This window comes from Cottoperca gobio, chromosome 1, assembly GCF_900634415.1.
Source record: "Cottoperca gobio chromosome 1, fCotGob3.1, whole genome shotgun sequence".
NCBI lineage: Eukaryota > Metazoa > Chordata > Actinopteri > Perciformes > Bovichtidae > Cottoperca > Cottoperca gobio.
The window spans coordinates 22,352,032-22,375,032 of NC_041355.1; the positions used below are offsets into that span (position 1 = coordinate 22,352,032).

General features: G+C 41.4%; 3 protein-coding genes across 3 annotated transcripts; 1 reads left to right on the forward strand and 2 right to left on the reverse strand.

Annotated features, from left to right (window-relative positions):
* Positions 1 to 2,303: 2,303 nt before the first annotated feature.
* On the forward strand, positions 2,304 to 4,362 carry anapc11 (APC11 anaphase promoting complex subunit 11 homolog (yeast)). Its single transcript, XM_029435794.1, has 3 exons — positions 2,304 to 2,511; positions 2,637 to 2,754; positions 4,038 to 4,362. The coding sequence occupies exons 2-3, from the start codon at positions 2,646 to 2,648 to the stop codon at positions 4,181 to 4,183; spliced, it is 255 nt and encodes an 84-aa protein (XP_029291654.1). The 5' UTR covers positions 2,304 to 2,511; positions 2,637 to 2,645; the 3' UTR covers positions 4,184 to 4,362.
* A 985-nt stretch (positions 4,363 to 5,347) lies between these two features.
* On the reverse strand, positions 5,348 to 7,485 carry ppp1r27b (protein phosphatase 1, regulatory subunit 27b). Its single transcript, XM_029437032.1, has 3 exons — positions 7,049 to 7,485; positions 6,786 to 6,936; positions 5,348 to 6,051 (listed from the first exon to the last, which is right to left on the reverse strand). Exons 1-3 carry the CDS (start codon positions 7,278 to 7,280, stop codon positions 5,928 to 5,930), a joined length of 507 nt encoding a protein of 168 aa, XP_029292892.1. The 5' UTR covers positions 7,281 to 7,485; the 3' UTR covers positions 5,348 to 5,927.
* A 2,024-nt stretch (positions 7,486 to 9,509) lies between these two features.
* p4hb (prolyl 4-hydroxylase, beta polypeptide) lies at positions 9,510 to 21,023 on the reverse strand. Its single transcript, XM_029434505.1, has 11 exons — positions 20,697 to 21,023; positions 18,816 to 19,022; positions 17,195 to 17,328; positions 16,818 to 16,955; positions 15,500 to 15,604; positions 15,248 to 15,373; positions 14,890 to 15,090; positions 14,680 to 14,800; positions 13,746 to 13,927; positions 12,602 to 12,712; positions 9,510 to 11,010 (listed from the first exon to the last, which is right to left on the reverse strand). Exons 1-11 carry the CDS (start codon positions 20,833 to 20,835, stop codon positions 10,936 to 10,938), a joined length of 1,539 nt encoding a protein of 512 aa, XP_029290365.1. The 5' UTR covers positions 20,836 to 21,023; the 3' UTR covers positions 9,510 to 10,935.
* Positions 21,024 to 23,001: the final 1,978 nt, after the last annotated feature.

Genomic DNA, 23,001 nt, shown 5'->3' on the forward strand with positions numbered 1-23,001 from the left:
TCAGATGATACGATTACGAAATCGATCATTGACCTTTGGCCTAGGGTGCTCTGGTACCACGTGCACTTATGAGCATCCTTATGTTCGAACATGGTGTTTGTTATGGCCATTCCATGGCTAGCACAGACTATGGCTAGCACAGAAGTCCAACAACAAACGACCGTTTGGGTTTAGATCAGGGAGGCCCTTCCTCCCAATCACGCCTCTCCAGGTGTCTCCATCGTTTCCCACGTGTGCGTTGAAGTCTCCCAGCAAGACTACGGAGTCCCCTACTGGAGCCCCCTGCAGGGCTCCATTCAAGGCCGAATACTCAGAACTGCGGTTTGGGGCATAGGCACAAACAACAGTCAGAGTTTTCCCCCCCATAACCCGAAGGCGTAGGGAGGCGACCCTCTCGTCCACCGGGATAAACTCCAACGTAGCGGCGCTCAGCCGGGGGCTAGTGAGTATCCCCACCCCGGCCCGACGCCTCACACCTTGGGCAACTCCGGAGAAGAATAGAGTCCAACCCCTATCCAGGAGTACGGTTCCAGAGCCAAGACTGTGCGTGGAGGTAAGCCCCACCAGATCCAACTGGTAGCGATCCACCTCCCGCACTAGTTCCGGCTCCTTCCCCCACAGAGAGGTGACGTTCCACGTCCCCAGAGCCAGCCTCTGCTGCCCGGGTCTGGTCCGTCGAGGTCCCTGACCATCACTGCCACCCATGTGACAGCGCACCCGACCCCAGCGGTTTTTCCCATGAGTGGTGGGCCCACAGGATGGATGGATGGGAGGCACCATGTAGCTTCTTCGGGCTGTGCCCGACCGGGCTCCGTGGCAAACCCGGCCACCAGGCGCTCGCTGTCGGGCCCTCCCTCTGGGCCTGGCTCCAGACGGGGGCCCCGGGCTTCCTCCGGGCAGGGTCTCTCCTTTCCTTTTCCTTTCTTTCATGAAGTCGTTTCTCGAAAATGATCTAGTGTAAGCCTCATATGTGACTGAATGGAAATGATGATAAATGTAAAAAATTATTTCTTGCTGACAGACACTCTCCTTCGCTCTCTAAATGAATAGTATTGTTAAGTGTTCCAATCTGTAAATAGATGGACCAGGAATCTTTGGGTTATAATATCAAGTTATTTATTTACATCAAAAGTGCAACAAAACATCAAATTATACTCATGAGGGCCAATCAGCTTCGCTGCTCCACAGAACACCAAAGTAGTTAACTGTGTCGCAGTTTTACAAAAAGGCCCCGAATGAGCTCTAACATTTAGTCTATATCTCTAGATAAGAGGAATGTTTTCATCTTCTTATTGGTCGTTTGTTGGTGCGGTAGGCGTGTCCACGCCTCTTGACACAGTTTCATCTTTGGTGTCCTGATTTGGTACCTTTTTACATTTATTGGGAACTTACACTACATTAAGTATACATATTTGAACTTACACTACATTATGTATACCTGCTGAACAGTAGATATCTGGTCATTGTCTGAGCCTGACACAGGGTACTAAAGTTTTACCATAACATCTTCTCAGTCCGAGGAACTCTCAAGGTCTTCTCATGCCGTTCAACACAACACCTGCTATGATAGCGGAATGGGCATCTTTTCTTACGCATACCTTATCTGGTTATAGTCTAAACAAAGCTAGCTCCCTGCACCCTGTGTGCCACAGTTAAAATCTCTGTATATAATACTAAGTTTGGTGATGCATTCATGTTTCCACAAATAAGCAAGTAATACTGAGTTTGGTGATAAATTCATGATTTCCACACTAGCCATAATAACAGTTAATGGGAGAAATAACAGATCATGAAAGACACATATTTATAATAAATGAAGAAAGTTGACTGTGGTCTGTTTTGTTTTTCTACAATTAACACAGATGTTAGTCAATATAAATGGTTCCTGTGCCTCTCAGAAAGACACAGTACACAGTATAAATACAGAAGGCAGGTGTTTGGTTGCTGCTGTGGCTCTGACAGTGATAAATATATGCCTTTATTAGCACAATGTACACTTGTGCAGACACAAACTCCTTTAAAAATCAAAATCCATCAAAATGTCTCTAAAAACAAATGTCCTCTTTTCCTCTCTCATCGCATGGTTTCCTTGCGTCTCTCCATGCATCCCCGTTGGGAGGGACTAAGATGCAATAAAAAGACGCACGTGAGGGAAATGTGGATTCAAATTAAGATACACTCTTTTTTGGGGGGGTTTGTGCATCTAAAACATTTAATTACTACCTTCTACTGGATTGAAATTAAAATTAAATTATCCCAATCTAACTAAAAACGTCTCTCTCAACAGCCCCTGCACTTCTATCTAAATTGACGGTGGAGGGCAGCATTTCGCTTCCCAGCATACATCCAGCTGGAATTTCAATAGAAGAATAAGAAGGACATTTTCCCCGGGTTGTTAACATTCTAGCTGTATGTAAGACTGGCCATAGCATGGTTTCTTTTCTAGTTTGCAAAGAAACATCTTAACTTAACTCGGGTTGGATATCTGAAGGAGACGTTAGACGCTGCCCAGTAAGTTAGCTAACATCTCTGAACAGTTAGCTACAGAAGTCATCCGGCAACATTAGCTCACATGCTAACGTTAGCTGCTGTGGTACATATGGGAGTGTGTCATTGAGTGTTCCTGCTGTTGTCAGACACGGAGGATGAAGGTAAAGATCCGACAGTGGAACGGAGTGGCCTCTTGGTTATGGGTGGCTAATGATGAAAACTGTGGGATCTGCAGGATGCCCTTCAATGGCTGCTGCCCAGACTGTGAGTAATCAAGCCAAAGCGATGGTATGGGTGACAGTAGTGCATTACAGTCTTTCTCAGTCGCCGGAAGGCTACATTTCTCGAATCATCCTTTACTTGTGCAAAACACTAAGTCAAGATATGTATGTATGTATGTGTGTATGTGTGTATGTGTATGTGTATGTATGTATGTATGTGCTAACATATTATGACAACTGGTTCAACCATTTTGCATGTAATGACTTAAGAAACAAACTAATGTTTGGGGGGTAAGACCATTCAAAAGAAAACCAGATATTTACGTTTTGATCAAAATGTCATAAGCTTTTTTAATGTGCACAAGTGACTGGATGATGTGGGGGTAACAAGTAACTTTGAGAATTTCAATTCTTATCTGAGAAATGTATCAAAGCGACTGAGAAAAGACTGCCACTACACTTTGTCTTGTTCGGTTCATATTTTAGTATCCCCCCCTTCTCCCACTTTTTTATGACATACTATACTATGACTTTTATGACATACTATGCTGATTTTATTAGGACATACTATAATATCACTTTTTAATGAGTTTTTTATGAAATACTATACTATAGCTTTTTTTATGACTCAATATAATGACATTTGTTTTTACTTTTTTAGGACATACTATACAATGACATATTTTATGACACTACTACTACTATACTTTATAATGGTATATTTTTTCTGACATTATATGCTATGACATACTATATTGTCACTTCTTGTATGACATATTATACTATGATGTTTTTTTTTTTTTATGACATACTTTACTATTACATTTTGGGACATTAACAAACGTTAACAATTAATCAATTATCAAATGGTTGGCCATAATTTTTCTGCCGATCGACTAATCGATAAGTCAACTTGTCATTACAGCTTTAGCAATCAAAATATTACAACTGCAACTCCAGTAGTTAGCTTTGACTTGACAGGTTTTTGGTTTTATATCACACACTTGAGGCTTTTACATGGTCCTGCATGTATTTCAGAAACAAAATAAATCGACCTCTTTGTATGGTTAGTTGCAGTCCGTTGGAAAAGTACTGCAAAACATAAACGAGGTCATGTAAATTATGAAGTAATAATAGTTGATGCACATTTCAATCCATTCCTCTAAAGATGATTTATAAACTGGTATTTTCAAATATGAAAAATAGCTTTATTTTCATTAGAGAGAATACATTAAACTGTAATAGTAAACTGTATTGATGCAGTAATAAAGGCATATTCTTTTCTTACTGATGTAACTGAGCTGTAATAAGAAACTTATTTTGCAGGTAAAGTGCCTGGGGATGACTGCCCGCTGGTCTGGGGTCAGTGCTCCCACTGTTTCCACATGCACTGCATCTTGAAATGGCTGAACTCTCAGCAGGTCCAGCAGCAGTGCCCCATGTGCCGACAGGAGTGGAAGTTCAAAGAATGAACCTGTGGTGCCTGCAGAGCCTCAGAGAGAGAAAGAGACAATTACATTTTTATATCATCTGTACATAACTATGTTTTTGTATTTTTCCATGTGATGTAATGCAAAGGACATTTGGAACCTATTGTATGCTGTTGACAGATTTAGTATGTGATTTAAAATAAATAAACCCTACATCACAAGCACTGTATGCTTCTTGCTTTGCACGGTACATATGAGTGATGCGTGTTTCATCAGTATGGTTGATTACCCCAGATTAATTATGACCTGAATGTCAGCATGCTGCTGACTGAGTCTGACTTAAATCCTGTTTGATGAGATTAGCCACATTGTTTTGTGTTTCAGTAAGAAGCCTCAAAAAGCTCTTAAAAGTATAATATGTAACATTTTCGCAATAAAATGTCCAAAAAACGACCACACCTATTTTCTATATTTAGTTGAGTTGTATACTTACACTATCCCAATAGTTTCCAACAATTTTCAAACCTAGAGGAATATGTCATTTGAATCAAGGTAAAGGTGCGTTACATTTGGTCACCTGTAATGGTGCGTATCCCCTTTTAGCATGCCTCAGCGTGGTAGTGGTCCCCATTTTTACAATACACTTTTTAGGTCTTGGTTGTTGTTTTTTACTTTATATTTTCATATGAAGGATTTGAATCATCGGACTTCTAGATCTTACATTTTCAGAGAAACAAGCTGAGCAAACTTTAGCGGTTAGCTTGCAGCCCCTCCATCCTATGTCGGTATTGTGCGTTTATTGTGTTGTTTTTATCAGTGCGATCTGAAGAGACCCATTTCACATTGCACAAACCCATTAGCTCCATTGTTAACAAACACGTTGATTTGTGCTGCTTTAAACTCCTTATTTCTTCTCTGTCTCGCAACATTATAGCTGGTCCAGTTAAACAGCATGAATATGAAAATGTTATACGTTTTGTTCCAAAGAGAGCTTTTCGATTGCATTGAGTCGGTCATGATAAACCCATTCCAAATGTTGGGTTAGGGTCATTTTTAAGATGGCTGCCCTTCCACATGCACCTTGCTAGAAGGACAAGCTGTGCCCTAATCCTTCAAGTCTGATAACTTTGAGCTGAAAGTGATGCTCTATCAGATGTTCATGGCACACGGTGCTGGGACCAAAAGGAAATGGCTGACAAACTGAAATTGTTTAATAAAGTTTATTTCAAAAAGTATAAAAAGTCATATACTGTACAAACAACCACTAATGAAGACAGTTAACTAAGTGATCAGAAGGGAAAAAACAACAACTTGGGGGTTTATAACTTCTGATTAATTGTAAACACATTTGATAGTAAGGCAGTCAACACAAGCTAATGTTAGCTTTCAGAGAGGTGCTAATGAGCTCACAGTGAAACAACAATTTCACAACATTCAGAAGCCCTAATTCCAGCGACATAAAAATATAATAAAATGGCAAATAAAAAAATTATTTATTCAGTTCGTTATGGTATAAAAATATGAGAAGCTCAGTCATTCTGCAACTGGAGATCAGGGGGAAGCCCCAACAGCGAAAGTTCCCTCCATTCAGGAGACAGCCAACAGGCTCTGTTACTGTCGGCCCTCTTTCTGCCACTAATACACAGTCTTTGACTTCCAGAGCTGAGTCTGCTCACAAGATCAAGATGCTGGACTGACAGGGCCCTTTGTGTCCATCCCTGCGAAACAGTTGTGTGACTGTGCAGTAGATTCCAGACGAGTTTGTGTCTTTAAAAGCAACATACTCTTAGTCATTGACAGCCAGCCCGTAGATCTCCGGCAGCTCCTTGTTCTCCAGGTCGATGAGGTCAGCTGGCTTCTCCCCGCAGTCGTTCTCCAGCTCTGGGTCGGCACCCAGCGAGAGAAGGTAGCTGGAAGAAACAGAAGATAACTCTGCTTACTAAAAGAGATCGAGTCTTGCTGCTTTGCCACATTGACAAACTCAATGCGAGTTTCTGCCATACTTCAGTGTCAGGAGGGTCAGCGGGTCGCAAGAATGCAAGATCTTCCTGCTCTACCTGCTCTACCTCTGGCGTAGGAGAGCTGTGGAGTGTGTGTGTGAGTGTGTGTGAGTGTGAGTGTGAGTGTGAGTGTGTGTGTGTGTGTGTGTGTGTGTGTGTGTGTGTGTGTGTGAGTGTGTGTGTGTGTGTGTGTGTAGGTATGTGCGTGTGTGTAGGTATGTGCCTGCTAATGTGTAAATATGTAATGTCAGCTGCTTACTACTGACTTCTTTTTGAGAGAAATTAGAAGTGTCATCAGCAGCAACACCTGTTGTTTCATAAAGGTTTTGACTTTAAAGCCTTTCTTGGTCTGGTATGACCAGTAGCTTTTGGTTGCTAAATGTTAGCGGTTACAAACCTAAGCTAGATATTGCTCTAATGTACATCACTAAGCAACTTTTCTGATTCTCCTCACTTTTTCAGCTGTTGACTATGCTTTAGATTTTACCATTCAATTGTCGCTTAGTAATAACAGTAGCCAGGTTTACATCCAAATGTATTTAACATTTAACCGAATATTCCACCTCAACAAAGCCTAAAAACCTTTTTGCGATATTTAAGATTCTTCAAAATTTTCACTTTGTCGCTAAAGACTAGCTGCTCACCGTGCAATGTGTGGGAAACCGTCGCTGCAGGCCATGTGCAGCGGGGTCCATCCCTCCTTGTCCCTCTGGTGGATATCTGCTCCGTGGAGGACCAGCAGCTTCACACAGTCCAGGTTCCCGGTCAGCACGGCCTCATGCATGGCAGCCATGCCTGCAGAGAGAAATAACCCATCAGTTCAGTATAGAATAGTGTCATGGTTTTATAAGAAAGATTTGTACTGCATACGTGTTTACTAGATCAGGGTGATGTAAATGTTTTTCACCGGAGTGGTAGATGGTGTCTAGGCTGACTCTTCTGGCCCGCATGAAAAGTCCAATCCTCTCCAGCTCGCCGTGTCGTACATAGTCTTGGAAAACAACGTCATTGGGGAAGTGCACACTGCGGATTTGCTTCAGAGAATCACAGCTCTTGCAGACTGGGACGCCACAGTCCTGCTGGGTGTAAGCCTTGATTCCTATGGTCTGGGAGTCCACAGGGCACTGGAAGTACTTCATCCTGGTCAGAAGTTTGATTTACCCTCGGCCTTGCTGAAACACTGGTAAAATCCACCAAATACTAAATTTGACTTTCTTCAAATCTTAAAAATCCAAGCAGATTATCTGAAAAGATCTCAGTTGTTCTCCTGCAGAAAGATGAAGCAGAACTTTTTCTCAGTGCGGCTGTCTTGCTCAGTGTCCCCTCCTACATCAACAGGCCTCTCTGTGGGTCTCTTTATACTCTCTGTCGGGCTATTTTGGGAACCAGTGGCGAGATTTGGAAGATGAGTAGCCCTCTGGTCAGATCCCTCCCACGAGCCCATCACAAGCCTTCGATACAAGTCACGGTTTCAGACATGACAGCCAGTAACCTCTTGCTCTCTTGTCACCCCTACATACCCGGATGCTGCCCATTTAAAGATAGTGGTGACACCCCGAGAGCTGAGTGGGAGAGGGGAGGCTTCTGGTAAACACCAGGCATGGTAAAATGATTTCTCTGCTGCAGTGTGTCAGTGCCAGCTGCAGGGGAATGGAGGGGTGAAGAGCCATGTGTAGGCTGTTGACCTTTAACACAGGATGGACAATTTCCATATGAGTGTTTTGCGTCATTCTTATCACTGGTGGGAAATTAGTAATGAAACATTTAAAAAAAAATTACTTCAGGCTTCTCACACGTGAGGATTTCTTTCTCAGTCAGAATTCTTTTCTATTTTATTTCATTGTTTTTTTTTAATGTTGATCAAACAATAAAAAGACAGGTTTGGGATTATTTTCTTTTTACATTATATGTAAACCAAAAAAATAGCCTGTTGGCCCCCCTTGCTCAGACCCCACTTATCTTCAAACTCGACCTTCATTTTGATCTCAACTATACATCTGTAGAGTTTCGTGACTACATCTTGAACGGTTGCGACGATGACACAGTAACAAAACATACAGAGATATAAACAACCGGCAAAGTACTCCAAATCTCCACTATGGTAGTTACAGCTACAGCCGGTGTCTCCAGGAGCACATTTTGCCAAGAGGACACACATACTCACAAGGTGAAACCACCAGTTTCCTGGCTGGTAACAAGAGTCTACAGCCATGCTAGCAGCTCTGTGAGGCTGAAGGCAGTGCTTTTATCTCATTACTAATGTCAGCATGCTTTAAAATACTGGAAAAGTAACACACACCAAGGCTTGTGATGAGGTGCTGGTCACTGGAAGCACACTTTAAATTAGGAAATATATTGTCACACAACCTGGCATGTCTTATTTTATTTAAATGATTCGGCCCTCAGGTTTATATGGATTCAGAGTGTGATACACTATTTTCCTATTTTAATGTCAGCATGCCAATGTCTGGTGCTGATGTTTAGCAGGTGTGTTTCCCCATGTTCATTTCTTAGTTTAGCACTTAACAAAGTACAGCTTTTTATTTGCAGGTATTTGGTTAAAGTACTGGACAAATATAAATGTTGACCTGATGATGGTTTTAGATTAAAGTTAAGGGATCACCAAAGTCTGTGGGATTCATCCTCTGGGCACTATTAATGTCTTGGGAAACAATTTTGGTCAATCAACAAATATTGGATGAAATCTTGTCAGACCTCAGTGGTGCTCGAAGGTGTGGACATGTGCTGCTTTTCTTTGCCCTAAATGATAGGAAAGCTTAATATATTTGGCTTTTTCTACCATTTGTCCAACAAAACAAGCAGTTTCTAAGATGTCACTCAAGGCTCTGGAAACTTGGAATGGCCATTTTCACAATTTCTAGACACATTCACAGAAAAAGCCCTGCAGTTATTCCATTCAGAATTGTTAAGCTATTTGGACGTTGTAGCCGTGCTGCACTGTTTCTCTTGGCTACTTTTAGCTTGAACACTCATAACTGTAAAAGCTTTCAGAGGTTTTAATGCCTAGATATGATGTTTGACATTCACCTAGAATAGAAGTCTATATCAGCCGATAACACCTTCACTACTCAAAACATATTCCTCGCTGGACAATATTAAAAGCAGCGAGTGACTTTAACATGAATGTGATGTGGCCTCATCGTTTGGAGGTTTAGCGTCCCACTACGTACTGTATGTCATAGATCTTTTTTTAAGGTCTAGACGACAGAATACTGTATTTTCTCTGGAAAAAGAAAGACTATTGTAAAGAACACTGTAAAATAGGACAAAGATCAATTGACATGTCAGAAAGTGACAATCCATGCGATTTAACTCAAAATTAAAATGAATTAAAAAAAAGACAAGTGTTTTTCCTAATTTTTTTGTTTATTGGCCACCATTTCACATTTTTCCCACATCAATTTGGATATGATGGAATGCTTTGTTAGGTTTCCCCCACCACTGTAGCTGTTGAACCCATCACCTTGCTCTACTCAAGCCCCCCCCCCACTCCCTGCCTATCAACAAACACACACAGTACATTCATTCCCTTGTTCATGGACGACCAGAAAATATGAACTAGTCATTCAAACAATTTATACACCATTCACACAGCACGCGCGCACACGCACACACACACTGGGTAGAGCCAAAAGGGATGCCGGAGGTACAGTATGGTTGAGGGGTGGGGCTGTGCAATTGTTCCCTCCCACTTCAGATACAGACACTTCTCTCAGACCAACCTGACCAGTAAACTGCTCCAATCTCTGTCTGCTTTAGTAACCACAGTGAATCTCTGATCAGGCATGAATGCAGTGCAACCCATCAGAACTGGTTCCAGAAAACATCCCAGATCTGAGAGTGTGTCCGAGGGCCAACTCTGCCCCAACAGGGCCCCGCTGGCTACAGCTGGCCACGACGGTACATCATTAAAAATGACATGTCCTAAATTAAAAAAACCTCAGTGAAAGCAATTAAATAAAAAAAGGATTTCCCCCGAAAAGTTAACCTTTTAGAAAAAGAGTCAGTAGCCGTGCTGAGAAGAGGAGACTGAACCTAGAAATTATTTAGGAATGAAAGGAAAACAAAGTAGACTCCCCCCTCCACCAAAAGAAAGAAAACATTTGGTCTCCACTACAGATGGAGGAGGGGGTCCTTTGTGCTACACTAGACAAGCTCTGAGGGGTTTATTTTAGTGAAGACATTGCAAAATAAACACATCTATAGGATGGCCCCATGTCCCCTGAGAGATCAGTCCTTACAAAACCTCAACACAACTCTGGTTTTCCATCAGAGGGAAAAGAACATTGGCAGCCCCCCCCCCCCTTACCTACAAATACAGGTTACAACACTCATCTAGATCATACCGACACTGAACAATGGAAAGGCTTTTCTTTTTTTTTCGTTTTTAAGGAGGAGGGGAGCAAATTCAACAGGGAAAAAAGCAAACATTTTGAAAACTGGATCTCAATGCCATTTTTACATTTGGTTTAAAATATACAAGGCAAACAGCTGATGTGGAGCAGAAGGCATTGAGGTCTCCCCACAGTGGTGCTGCGCTGTTCCACAGAGTCCCTCCACGTGGGACAAGAAGAGTCTGGCCAGAAGATGCAAGGTTGGAGCTGTGACTGGCAAAAAAGGCCCTGCCACGCCACTGACTGAGAGGCAGTTAAAGGGGAAGTATTAATGTTCACAGGACAGGGAAAGTCCACAAAGAAGTGAAGGTGGTGATGGTGACTGGTTGAAAGGGTTTGGGCGGGACTCGTCTCCTATCTCTCTCTCCTCTGCCAGCTCTTACAACTCGTCATGTTCGTCATCGTCCTCTCCATCAGAGTCCATGTCCTGTTCTTCGTCCACATCATCCAAATCCTGGAGAGCAGAGAAGGAGAAGGTCGTTGGTTAAGACAGAATCTCTCAAGCATGCAGGTCTACTCTACAGTGAATGCTAGGGCTGGGAAATATATTGATATTGTGATATTAGACTAGATATTGTCTTAGATTTTGGATATCTAATATGGCATAAGTGTTGTCTTGTCCTGGTTTTAAAGGCTGCATTACAGTAAATGGGGTGTTTTTTTCCTGAACTTACCAGACTGTTCCATATTTTTAATTTACCCATATTACTGATTATTATCAAAAATCCTATTGTGTAAATGTTTTGTGAAAGCACCACTAGTAACCCTACAATATAGTCATAATATCAATAAGGTATTTGGTAAAAAATAATGTGATAATTGATTTCTCTAATTGACAAACCCTAGTAAATGCACAATAAACTATGCATGCAAGCTGCATAAGATGTTTGATTGAGAATGCTGGTGGAGGTTTACATTTTCTGAGACACTCTCCACAAGGCTACATTACAATGATGTCATGCTAGCATCATGAGGTCTGAACCAATCATTAGTCACTCAACAAAATGTGTCATCAACACTGTCACAACCACAGCTCGGCATATACAGAACATCTTTGTCCATCTAGTGTGAGGGAAGGTGTGTGAGGAGGTAGGGAGGCCCTAATGTTGACTGAGGTGCGGCACATGCGCAATGCTACGACAGCTGCAGAAGGCATTAGCACACAGCAGGGCTACAATTAGACTTTTGAGACAGGGGCGTAGTAGCATTAGTGGAGTGGAAAGCTGCAAGAAAAGAGGTTCCCCCAAATGTAAACTGGATGCAGCAGAGTTGTCGCACACAGGAAAGTGTTTTTGAGAGAAGCACTCAATATTGGAAAGGATGACATCCGTCTTTTTCAATACAGCTTGACTTTACGACACTCGTAAAGGTTTGGATAACACAACCCAGAAACAATCATATACAGCCATAGTGTAATACTAATAACCTAATCTTGTCTGCAACTGTGCAGAAATACCAGCTTTAAAACACAATGATTAGACATGCATAAAAAAGTCCCGATATGAATGAAGCTTCAAACTATTCGGTACAGCCCTCACTGTAACATTTTCCACCTGGAGTAAGTTTAAGATAGTTGTAACTGTTGGCATATTTTCATATCCATATTTTAGAAGATTCACTATTTGGCAAAGTGTTTGAGGATTTTCTGGTTCAAAACATTAAGCTTTTTAAGTGCAACAATAAAACCCTTCCCTAAACACTACCTACTCATGACACAAAAGGATGAGAACAATCAGCCTAAATAGATTAAATAGCAGCTGTTGCTCTTGTTTTAGTCACCATCCTCTCCAGTGTCCCTCATTTAGGGGGCAACCTCTTCCATATGAATTTATCCCCACTGGCGTTAGACATCAGTACACAAACTTAAACACAGCTATACATAGTATACATGTATCCACAGTCATTACAAGGGGAGCCAATACATGAATTTGACCTGAACAGAATATTAGTAATTGGACCGCTTCTTCTGATCAGGCTACAACTGTGCTGGAACTGCACTGCTTCCTATAAAGTGTGTAAATGCCTCTCAGTTGAGATGATCTTACCTCTGGCTCCAGATCGTCGTCGTCTCCTGCAGGGGCGCCACCGTCTTTACCACCACTCTCCAGGAACTTGGTGAAGCCTTCTAGTGTTCTCTCCCCGTTGTAATCAATCACCTGTTGAGCAGACATTATCTCTGATAAACGTCCAAGATTAAGTCTTAACCCCAGCCCAAAAAAAGTCTAGAAAATGCAAGCATGAATGCATTTGTTTAAGTATAAAAAATACAATATCACTGAGTCTTTGGCCCCGTTTACACATCGCATTAACATGGTGATCCGATCACATGTGGACAGCACCGAGTAAGTCAGTTCACACCTGACATACACATGCATCTCCAGTGACCACTTCTGATTGGATCTCACTTCGTCGCTCTATATGCAAATAAAACACTTAGACAAGACAGACCGGGTCTGTGGCATGTTTCAGGCAAATCAAACCGCCAAAGATGTTTGAGGCCATCGTAATATATCTTTAAGGGATTTTTCGAGACATTGTGGACAAAGCCAGCTTGCACATTTTTGAGAACCAACTGTAGGATGAGTAGAAGTAGTAGAAGGAGAGCCGTGGCTTTTATGGTGCATTTTCATATTACGTCCTTAACACTACAAAAGATATGTTGTCGAATGCGTGCCAGTCCACCTCTGTGAGTGATTTATGAGAATTTTATCCGACCCTAATGAACTGCTACACAGCACCTCATGGCTGCAACTCCTGGGTCTTCTGCATGTTTCTTCCACGTTGGGTCATGGGAAAATCCTTAGGCTTACTATGGGGTGGCCCCAGGATATACCACTCATTTAAGATTGCTAAACTGACGGCTGGCACGTAAATGCCTGGTCAAGTTGCAAGCTGAGAATCTTTAAGAACCAAACACCAACATAATGGTGCAGAAACCAGAGATCTTAGATCTCAGCACATTGTTAACGGTGCTTAATCAAAAGACAATAATGAGACTTTGGAGGCCAATACCAACGATTTGGGGTTTACAGAAGATCCTAAAGAGAACAGAGATGATGCCAATTAAATATTTCCCCTCTCTCTCTCTCTCTCTCTCTCTCCTCTCTCTCTCTCTCTCTCTCTCTCTCTCTCTCTCTCTCTCTCTTTGCTTATGAATTAATTGTGACGGAGACAGTTAGAAACACTCACCTTGCGTTCTTCTCCTGCTGGGAAGAACTTAAGAGTGGGGAAGCTGTGGACTTTGACTGAATCGATCTCATTGGCTGTAGAGTCCATCTTAGCCACGATGATGTCAGCGCTGTCCTGATACTTCTCTCCCAGCTTCTCCCAGATGGGAGTCAGCTGTTTGCAGTGTCCACACCAAGGTGCATCTGAAAAAGTAGTTCAGTGTTAATCATTACAGACTAAATATACAGTACACTTTGGCTTTAGCTATTCTCATATTGACCAGTGAATTCATTTGAATGAAATATCATGTTATGTGTTTTCATGTAGTACCCCTAAATGAAAAGGGGACAGTTCTACTTAAAATGTAGAATATATATAATTAATATCCACATTAAAAAAACTCCATAGCAATGTCCCTTACCAGAAATCGTGACTTGGTTTGGCAAACACACACTGAACACATTACATGCAGCCTCAGTTTCATGACCATGCTCTCCTTTGACTGGCTAGGAAACCCCCACCCCCACCTGTCAGGGAATACGGGACTACCCCGCTGAGCATTACCATAATCTACATTTTAAAAAACACCGATGGAAAATTCCTCCAAGAATAGTGCAAATTTAGATGTGGATTGCCTTAAAAAAAAAGTCTAGCAGCTATATTTAACAAGATCTTTCTGGTAAAGTAATTTGCAGAGTGCGCTGAGAGGGTGAGCGAGCATCAGCTCTTGGTATTTGAAAAGGGCTTAGCCTGGGGCAAAGTAAGGCATGGCAAGCTAGAAGCTTTGCCAAATCTCCCACCAACTGAGCAACTGAGCTTTGACTGAAATACGACCCTTTAAAAAATAAAAATAAAAAAAGGGGGGGGGTGGGGACCTTTACCTCTACAAAAATAATATTCATGAACTCAATGCTGTTTGAAATGGACATGTCGGCTGACAAGAAGAGGCTCTTACAGAATTCCACAAAGACGTTCTTAGAGGCATGGAAGACTATCTCCTCGAAGTTCTTTCCCACCAAAGTCTTGACAGGGGTTTTGTCCCAGTCTTCAGGGATGTCCTGACTCATGAGGTGGGCCTGAGAGAGACACATTTAATTAAAAATCATATATCTATAACATACATGTGCTGCCATAACTAACCTCTGTCTGTGTCTCTCTCTCTCACCTTCAGTTTGCCATCAGTGAACAGTGTGCAGAAGCTGATGATGCTCTCTGCTGTGATGGCGTCACTCTCAGGCTTGTACTTGGTCATCTCATCCTCCAGGGTGATGAGGCGGATGGCGGGGCACTCCTCTTTCTTGAGGCCGAAGAACTCCAGGATGCGCTGGTTGTCGTCCACGTCACTGTCGATGAAAATGAACAGGATCTGGATGGGGGAGACAGAAGTGGTCAATATTTGATTTTGTCTTTACAGTTCATTCAAAATATCGTATCCGAGCCAAGTCTTTAAATATGTGCGTTTAATGTATACAGAATGCACGTCGATCACATTTGGCAGGTGCTTTCAGACAGTTCAGACCTACCCGACCCTTGAATCCATCTGCAGCTTTCTTAAACTGCTCCATTTTGTCCTGGAAGTCTTTAGCAGTTTTGGGCAAAAACATGAGGATGTGGGACTTGATTTCTCCACCGAAGATTTTTGGGGCGGTCTGCAGAAAACAGAAATATATAAGTTTGACATATGGGGAAAACACTTGTACTTGTTGAATACATTAGTGAGAGTGAAGAAAATGTATGCAAATGGTCACGTTGATGTGCATGGCCCCAGTCTTTACCTGCTCTGTGAACTCGATGACCAGAGGCAGTTGGTTGGCCTTGACGAATGCCAGGAGGTTTTCTTTGGTCAGCTCTCCATCGAAGGTATTTCGCCCTTCATCAAACTGCAAAGGAAACATGGAAACATTTAGATACAAATATTGTCCGCCAATCTAGTCTGCCTGTGAACACCAAACATAGATTTACCACTTTAAAATCCCCTGGTAACCCCCAGCTGACGAAAGAGCCATCAGCCCAAGTGGACTTTTATTAAGTGCTAAGAATAGCTGTGGTACAGCTGTGCCAAGCGACCCTTACTGGCACACAACAGGAAAAAAGGAAATTTGGGCAGTGGCATGCTGCCAGCCTTGTGGAAACTGACCGAGGCTATGAAACTTAAGCTTCAAACTCTGTTGCAGTAAACAAGTGACAGACCCCAGCTGTTTATCGAGACAGAGCCCCTGCTTTAGGAGTGTTTGCCTGACTGTTCGGCAACAAGCCCACATTTCAGCGGTGTTAAGATCAGGGTAAAGTTACCAACGTGGATCAGAGGCCAGACAATGGCAGTGGGAGGACTGAGCCTTAGTGCATGTGCCAAAATGAAAAAAGATCATCCATAAGTCAAAGGACTGTGTGCAGAAACGCACTGAAATATTTAGAGTTTGTTGATTCTTGTAGAAGCGGCTGCATGAAATGACTGTTTCATAACTGCTGTACTGAAAACTAGAAAATGTTACAAACAATGACGCCCATCATGAGGTGCAACAAAAAAAAGCAATAAAGCAGGACTGTTAAATAAATATATAAAAGTCAATCTGTGTGAAACAAACTTGAATCACTCACACTCACACACACACACACACACACACACACGCTAGTTGATCGACGCACACGATCACCTAATACAGCTCTTCACCGTTTATCACCATTAGCTCAACATGCTGATGTCACTCACATGAGTAGGTTGAGCAACAGCCCCAAAGGCAGGCCCTCATTTAAAACCCAGAAGCACCGTAGCATCACATTACCATCAAAAACACTGGGCTGTCTTCAGCAGCTCGTCTGTAAACATGCGAGTGTGTGTTACACAAGCTAATGTAAGGCCACTAATATCCTATTAACAATATAACATGACTCCAATTTGGGCAATGAGTAAACACCAAAAAATAAATAAAACCAACAAATTAGGAATCTGTATTTTACATCCTAACAGTTTGTCCGCATGTCTGAATACACATCGATGTAATAATTGTGTGCCGTTTAGTTTTATGATCTATGCACGTTGCGTGTCACTAAATTAATTATTTTGGAACAGTGAAGAAAGAAACTTGAAGTCACCTTCTTAAAGAGGACAACACCGTCCTTGGAAACCTCAAATTTGGAGAAAATGGCATCGTCAGCGGTCATGGCGAAGGGAACGTCGTCCGTGACTTCAGCTGCTTTTTCGTAGGCCTTGGCACCATCAGAGTTACCATCCTACGGACAAATGGAAACTTTCCTTAAGATAAAGCCCTGTGCAAGTTATCCACAGTGAAGTAAACTTACTTACTAAACATTTAAAACTGCAGTATTTTTCCTTTAGACGATTTGAAAGCAATGCTTGATGTTAGCAATGCCAAACAATCTGATAAAAGTGTCTATCCAATATAAACAAAAAGGAGATTTAATACAAAAAGTACTTCTTTAATTCTTAACTTGAGATATCATAATCATACCTTAAAGAATCCGATAACTGCCACCTCATTGTCAGCGATCAGAGATTCTGCCTCCGTGACTCCGGCCAGAGGAGCGACGGACGGGCCTGTGCGCTTCTTCAGCCAGGCGACGATGTCCTCTGCCTGCCTGCCAGCTGCAACACAACAAAACACAACAACTCAAACACTTCTGTATGCACAGACATCAAGCCACTGGTCAAATGCTAAACTTCACTGATTGAAATACAACATGCACCATGTGATCAGCTTCGTGCATATTAGGAAAGTAGCATACATCTTTCTCAGCAGTTGAACAGACCAAAGAGACCTCAACTTAAATACCTCAGTGCCTCAGGGGGTGCAGATGTTTAAGTGAGTTTACCCTGCCTCTACTGTAGTCGAACTGAATATCTGCAGGCAAAGACATCCTTCGTACATTATATGGTGTGAAAGTTAAAGTGCATTTTGAAAGCTAAAATATGTCAACCGCAAAAAACGGACTACTTTGTCTACCTTTCTTTGGAGTAAGTGAGTGCAATTAGAGCTGCAACATTTAGTCAATCAATAAGTCGATCGACACAAATAAATCACCAGCTATTTTGATAATTGTTTAAATCGTTCGTTCGTTATTCTTTCATGCAAAATTGTCAGAAAATGTTGTTTTTAGCCTCTCATATATGGAGATTTCCTGCTTTTCTCGGTTTTATGTCACATTAAAGTGAATGTCTTTGGGTTTTGGACTGACAAAACAAGACATCACCTTTGACTTTATGACATTTTATAGACCAAACAATTAACCTGGAAAATAATCTGCAGATTAAATAGATAATAGAAATAATTAGTTGCAGCCCTAGTTGCAATTAAACTGGACTAAAGATAGACCTGGCTGTCAGACTGACCCGTTGATGCAACATAGTAGCAACTTCCCTGATAAACATGTTGATGAAGTGATGCAGCACATAGGCTTAGAGTTGTGAGGTTTTGTTTGTGGTTGTCATTTCCCCTAACCTACTCCCTCCTTCTTTCCAAAGCAAGCCTGGCCCAGGCCAGCAGAGAAGAGGCAACGTGAAGAACTGCACATCTCTCTTTTGGCTCAGAGTCAGCATGACAGGAACGTGCAGACAAGGCCCAGCCAACATTTTGTCTCAGTAGTCTTGCTCAAAGCTGATTGGCTGACTTTCGGTTTATGCTGCTGTGCAGATCAAATTACCAGGATGAAGAAAGTCTACAGGGCTTGCCTTTAGTTGTCAGAACGGATTCTTTAAGTCATCTATGAAGCCTTTCATGAGATCATATTATGAAATAATATTCACTGACTTTCCTAAAATAGTAGTTACTCAAGATTACATCACATTTTGAAAAAATCTCCCATTCATTAAGGTGAAATGGGCAGTGAAAAACCAAGTTGCTCAGAGGGAGAAAAAGACATTAAACTTTTTTTTAATGACCGCTTGACTAAATACAAATCCAGAAAGTTTGACTTAATTTGGGAGAATAGGGACAATATAGATGTCAAATCTAAAATAAGAGTATAGAAACACTGCATCAAGAAAAAGTTAATTTCCTACCACTGCCTCTAACTTCTAAGTAATGCACCTCATGGAGACAAGTCTATACGAATGGAAATCTCAATAATACTCACCAGAGTATTCTTTGGGTGACTCCTTCTCGCCTCCCTTAAAGAACTTGATGGTGGGGTATCCACGGACGCCATACTCTTGGGCCAGTTCGGTCTCCTCTGTGGCGTCCACCTTACCCAGGCGGACCTCTGAGCCCTCGTCCTTCATTATGCGGGCGGCCTTTGCGTACTCTGGAACCAGGGCCTTGCAGTGACCGCACCATGGGGCATCTGCAGGAGTGTCAGGATGACATTTAGCAGGGCACACACACACACACAGATGTTTGCATTGTTGTTGATAAGTAAATCTGACCTAGAGGATGGATCATTTGCACAAGAGAATCCCATCTAATCTTAGAATATTGTTATAAATCAACAGGTTTATTAAAAAAATGCAACATGATATATGAAGCACCAAAAAGCTATTGTCATTAATGATCATCACATTGAATGATTTTTTTCTGACGATCACCCATACTAAAAACACTTAACTTGATGACCAAGACAATGAGCAAAATACAATTCAAATATAACAATGAATCGATCAACATTTGGTGAAGTTGGCTTGCAAACTTTTTAAAATAGGAACAGTTTGAACACAAAAGGTCCTTTTTAAAGTTCAAAGTGTTCCTTGAAAAGGCTTTGTAGATTAGTGACTAGAAAACTGCCATAAATTGCGGCATAATTTAATTACTACTGTGGTTTGACGTGTTAAATGTGTAAGCCATGGTGTCCAATTGTACATGTAAAAGGTCTGGACACAAACTCCAAACAGATAATCACCTAATCAGAAATGACACGTCAAATAAAATGACCTGCATTGCATCACAAAGAACAACACTTCCTTGTTCCAGTCCAGTCAATATAAACGCACAGACGAACTTTTGTAAAGTACACGTCAACCTAGCTCAGCCATCCCACTGAGATCCCGCCCAGTTTACAAATACGTGGGCAAAAAAAAGAGCCTTCATCCCTCCCATCCCGAGCTCATTGGAGAGTCTTCCCCACAGCCATCTCTGACTGGTTCACTGATTTGTGAGCAGGTCAACAATCTGACAAAAGTATAGCGGGATGGGCCTGCAGGCTATGAAGAACTGGCTCAATAAAACTTGTACTATGACACGCAAACTAATCACATTAATATTATCATCATCATCATCATCATTAGGGAAAATATATTAATAACTGAAAGAAAATGACAGTAAATGAGACGTCCGGGCAACGCAGACACTGAAACGTATCGTATGAAACCACAGCAGACAATCGAAACGTAATAGCCCCACACTTCAGATTCACACACAGTTACCCTTTTCGTTTTTAAGGCTATTTATGGCGTTAAAACTTATGTAATTACGGTATTATTCTGACGCCAAAAGGAATAATGCACGCCCAGGCAGATTTCTCAAAATGCAATACGTTGCGCTGCTAATAGCCACCCATTACATCCTCGAGCTATAGCCAAGTTAAAGCAAGCATATGGCTAAACAGAAGTTGCAATTTGACTAACGGTAGTAGCAAAAAACTAGTAAAACAAATTGGGGTTAGTGCGTTGTGCAAAGTTACGTATCCGCATCAGAATCCGTTCACAATGAGAGTATACGCGGAGCTAGTTGGTCAAATAACGGTGAGAAAACGTAGTCTGATAAACAATGCCCCGTCCAATCTTTACTCCGTTTGAACTACGGTGACATAGCTGGTGGCAAACTAGGTGAAGTAGATTCACGCATATATGCAAAATCAAGCACGACACAAGTAAGTTAGCCGCTAACAGCAGTAACTTATCAGAAGTGGCAAAGTTTAATGCTAACATTAACCGTGAATTTAGCTAGCTAGCCAGGGAACCGGTGAGCCTGCCGAAGACGTTTAGCGTGAGCTGGAGATATTTTTGTAGCTACGGTTACTTACAGAATTCAACCAGGATGTTAGGGTGAGCTTTCAGAGCCTCGTCGAAGTTACTTTTCTTCAGTACCAGGACATCATCTTCCTCCCCGAGCTCGGCTCTGCTGGCCACAGCCAGTGTGCAGATGAGCAGAAACTTCAACATATTAACCGACGAGTATTCTTCTTGACAGAGAGACGAGAGCTGCAGACACTGTCGACTACGGTATAGCTGTGGAATTGGTCTTAGTTTTGGTCTTTTCCTTGTTTCAGGTCGGGAGAGTACCTGGTATTTTGTGTCTAACGCTACTAACGTGGCACCGCACGCAGAAACCGGAGGGGTCAGCTGTAGTGCGCATGCGCATTTATCAGGCCGAAAGCAGTTCGTGTTGAAATGTGACTGGACCGCAGCAGACTGCACCTGGAAGTGAATGAGAGGCAGAGAGGCGCTCCCTGCACACATCAGCCCCACTGATAACACACAGGGGATCGTGGAAAACTGTATGGAAAACATAATTTTCAAGCACCTACACTATTTAAACGGACACAATAATAACAATAATACATTATACTTATATAGCGCCTTTCTAAAAACTCAAAGACGCTTACAATAATCTATATTTAAGCACAGTTTCAACCATATTGTAGCTACACCATGCAGTATTGTTTTTGTTTATTCAAATGTGTGAAAAAACTATATGTTCCATGTGAAATATGTAAATGTTGTAACTTGGTTATTAATAATATTTTTTCTGACTCCGGGATATGTATATAACTAACCGATGCACCTCTGGTGAGGTGATGGGTTTGGAAATGTGTTTGTGTTTGCAAAGGGGACAGGCCAAAGTCTGAATGATTAGTAACACTTACACCATATGTCATTATGCATACGTTTTTACTATTAAGTCTCCTAACACGCCAGTAAAAAAAAAATCGCTAAAGGTTCTTATTATATATGATTATTGATGTCCTGTGATGTTAGGGTTAAATAGTTGGTTCACCCAAATGACGAACAACATTTTTCTCACTTATCTCTGATTTTAACCAGCGTTGCTTCTATTAGATATTACAGATTTATTATACACCACAGGAGTTAATACAGTAGCTTCAATACAATGCTCAGCCAGCACAACCATGCCAAATCACTGCACACATACAACCGCTGCCTGTAGTTAATATTACACTCATTATGAACTAATGCGTCACAGCTATAATCATAATAACCAGTGACAGCACTGGACAAAGCTACATCATCCTATAACTAGTCTGTCTCAATCAGACTCGGCAGCGGGCGGTGAGCGAGCTAGTTAGCTGCAATGATGCAGACTGGTGCCTGAACCAGCCTCCGCTGAGGGTGCACCCACCCACACTGTGATCACAACCAGTGGCGTTATGCTACATAATATACAATACTATGGCTAATACAGCTTAGTCTTTCTCTATGAATCAGAGGCATCCCAAAATATTGTGAGGAAACGCAAAACAATTGACCTGTCTGGGGCTCCATAAGGCTTGAGAGTATAGACCGTTTTTGGTTTTAACAAGTTACAACTGAAACAGCTCTCTGTATAATGCAATACAGTTCAACAGCAACGCTAAATGCAGTCTCAAAAATAATCATAAAGTGTAATCATTTGTACAGAAACATTTTTGGACTGAATTTGAAATGGACTTATATGTTTGTGTGGCAGAACAAGGCAGACACGGCCAAATATCAAAATATTTTCAGAAAGTTTTGTTAAGAGTCAGACTCCAATGCAGTCACATCAGGTGGTCTGTGAATAGCACTGAAAGAGTAACTATATTATTTACTTTATGTGTATAATATACAGTATCAAAGTTTGGCTTTTATAGGCTCACACTGTAGAGACAGATTAAACACTAATGATCTAAATTAAAGCAGCAGAGGCAGAGATATCCTGACTCTAGATGGTCAATCAATCACCTTTAAAAACAAAGACAATACAAAAGATAGACTCCTGAGTTAGCAGTGCTAAAATATATAACATGGATGATATAGAGGTATACAGAGTATATTTTTCAATTGGCAGTGTGTTTATATTCAAAACAACATGTTAAATCATAGAAACCTATGATTTAACATGTTGTTTTGAATATACTGTTGCATTATCGTTAATAATAATAATAATAATAATAATAATAATAATAATACATTAGATTTGTATAGTTTGTATACTTTTCTAGAAACTCAAAGACTCTTGTTATGATGATATTTGAATGTTTGTTAAAACAATAAACTAATGTGTGACTGAAACGCCATGTTTGCCTTATCTTGACTATATCTTACATTCCTGCATTAGGCCTGCCTGTG

Excerpts from the sequence above, each read along its gene's own strand:
- anapc11 (XM_029435794.1), top strand. The coding sequence starts at position 2,646 with ATGAAGGTAAAGATCCGACAGTGGAACGGAGTGGCCTCTTGGTTATGG. Across the intron at positions 2,755-4,037 it reads CAATGGCTGCTGCCCAGACT|GTAAAGTGCCTGGGGATGAC; the intron begins GTGAGTAATCAA and ends CTTATTTTGCAG.
- p4hb (XM_029434505.1), bottom strand. The coding sequence starts at position 20,835 with ATGTTGAAGTTTCTGCTCATCTGCACACTGGCTGTGGCCAGCAGAGCC. Across the intron at positions 15,091-15,247 it reads CAGATGGATTCAAGGGTCGG|ATCCTGTTCATTTTCATCGA; the intron begins GTAGGTCTGAAC and ends TCCCCCATCCAG. Across the intron at positions 14,801-14,889 it reads TCACTGATGGCAAACTGAAG|GCCCACCTCATGAGTCAGGA; the intron begins GTGAGAGAGAGA and ends TGTCTCTCTCAG.
- ppp1r27b (XM_029437032.1), bottom strand. The coding sequence starts at position 7,280 with ATGAAGTACTTCCAGTGCCCTGTGGACTCCCAGACCATAGGAATCAAG. Across the intron at positions 6,937-7,048 it reads AGACACCATCTACCACTCCG|GCATGGCTGCCATGCATGAG; the intron begins GTGAAAAACATT and ends TTCTCTCTGCAG. Across the intron at positions 6,052-6,785 it reads GGTTTCCCACACATTGCACG|CTACCTTCTCTCGCTGGGTG; the intron begins GTGAGCAGCTAG and ends TGTTTCTTCCAG.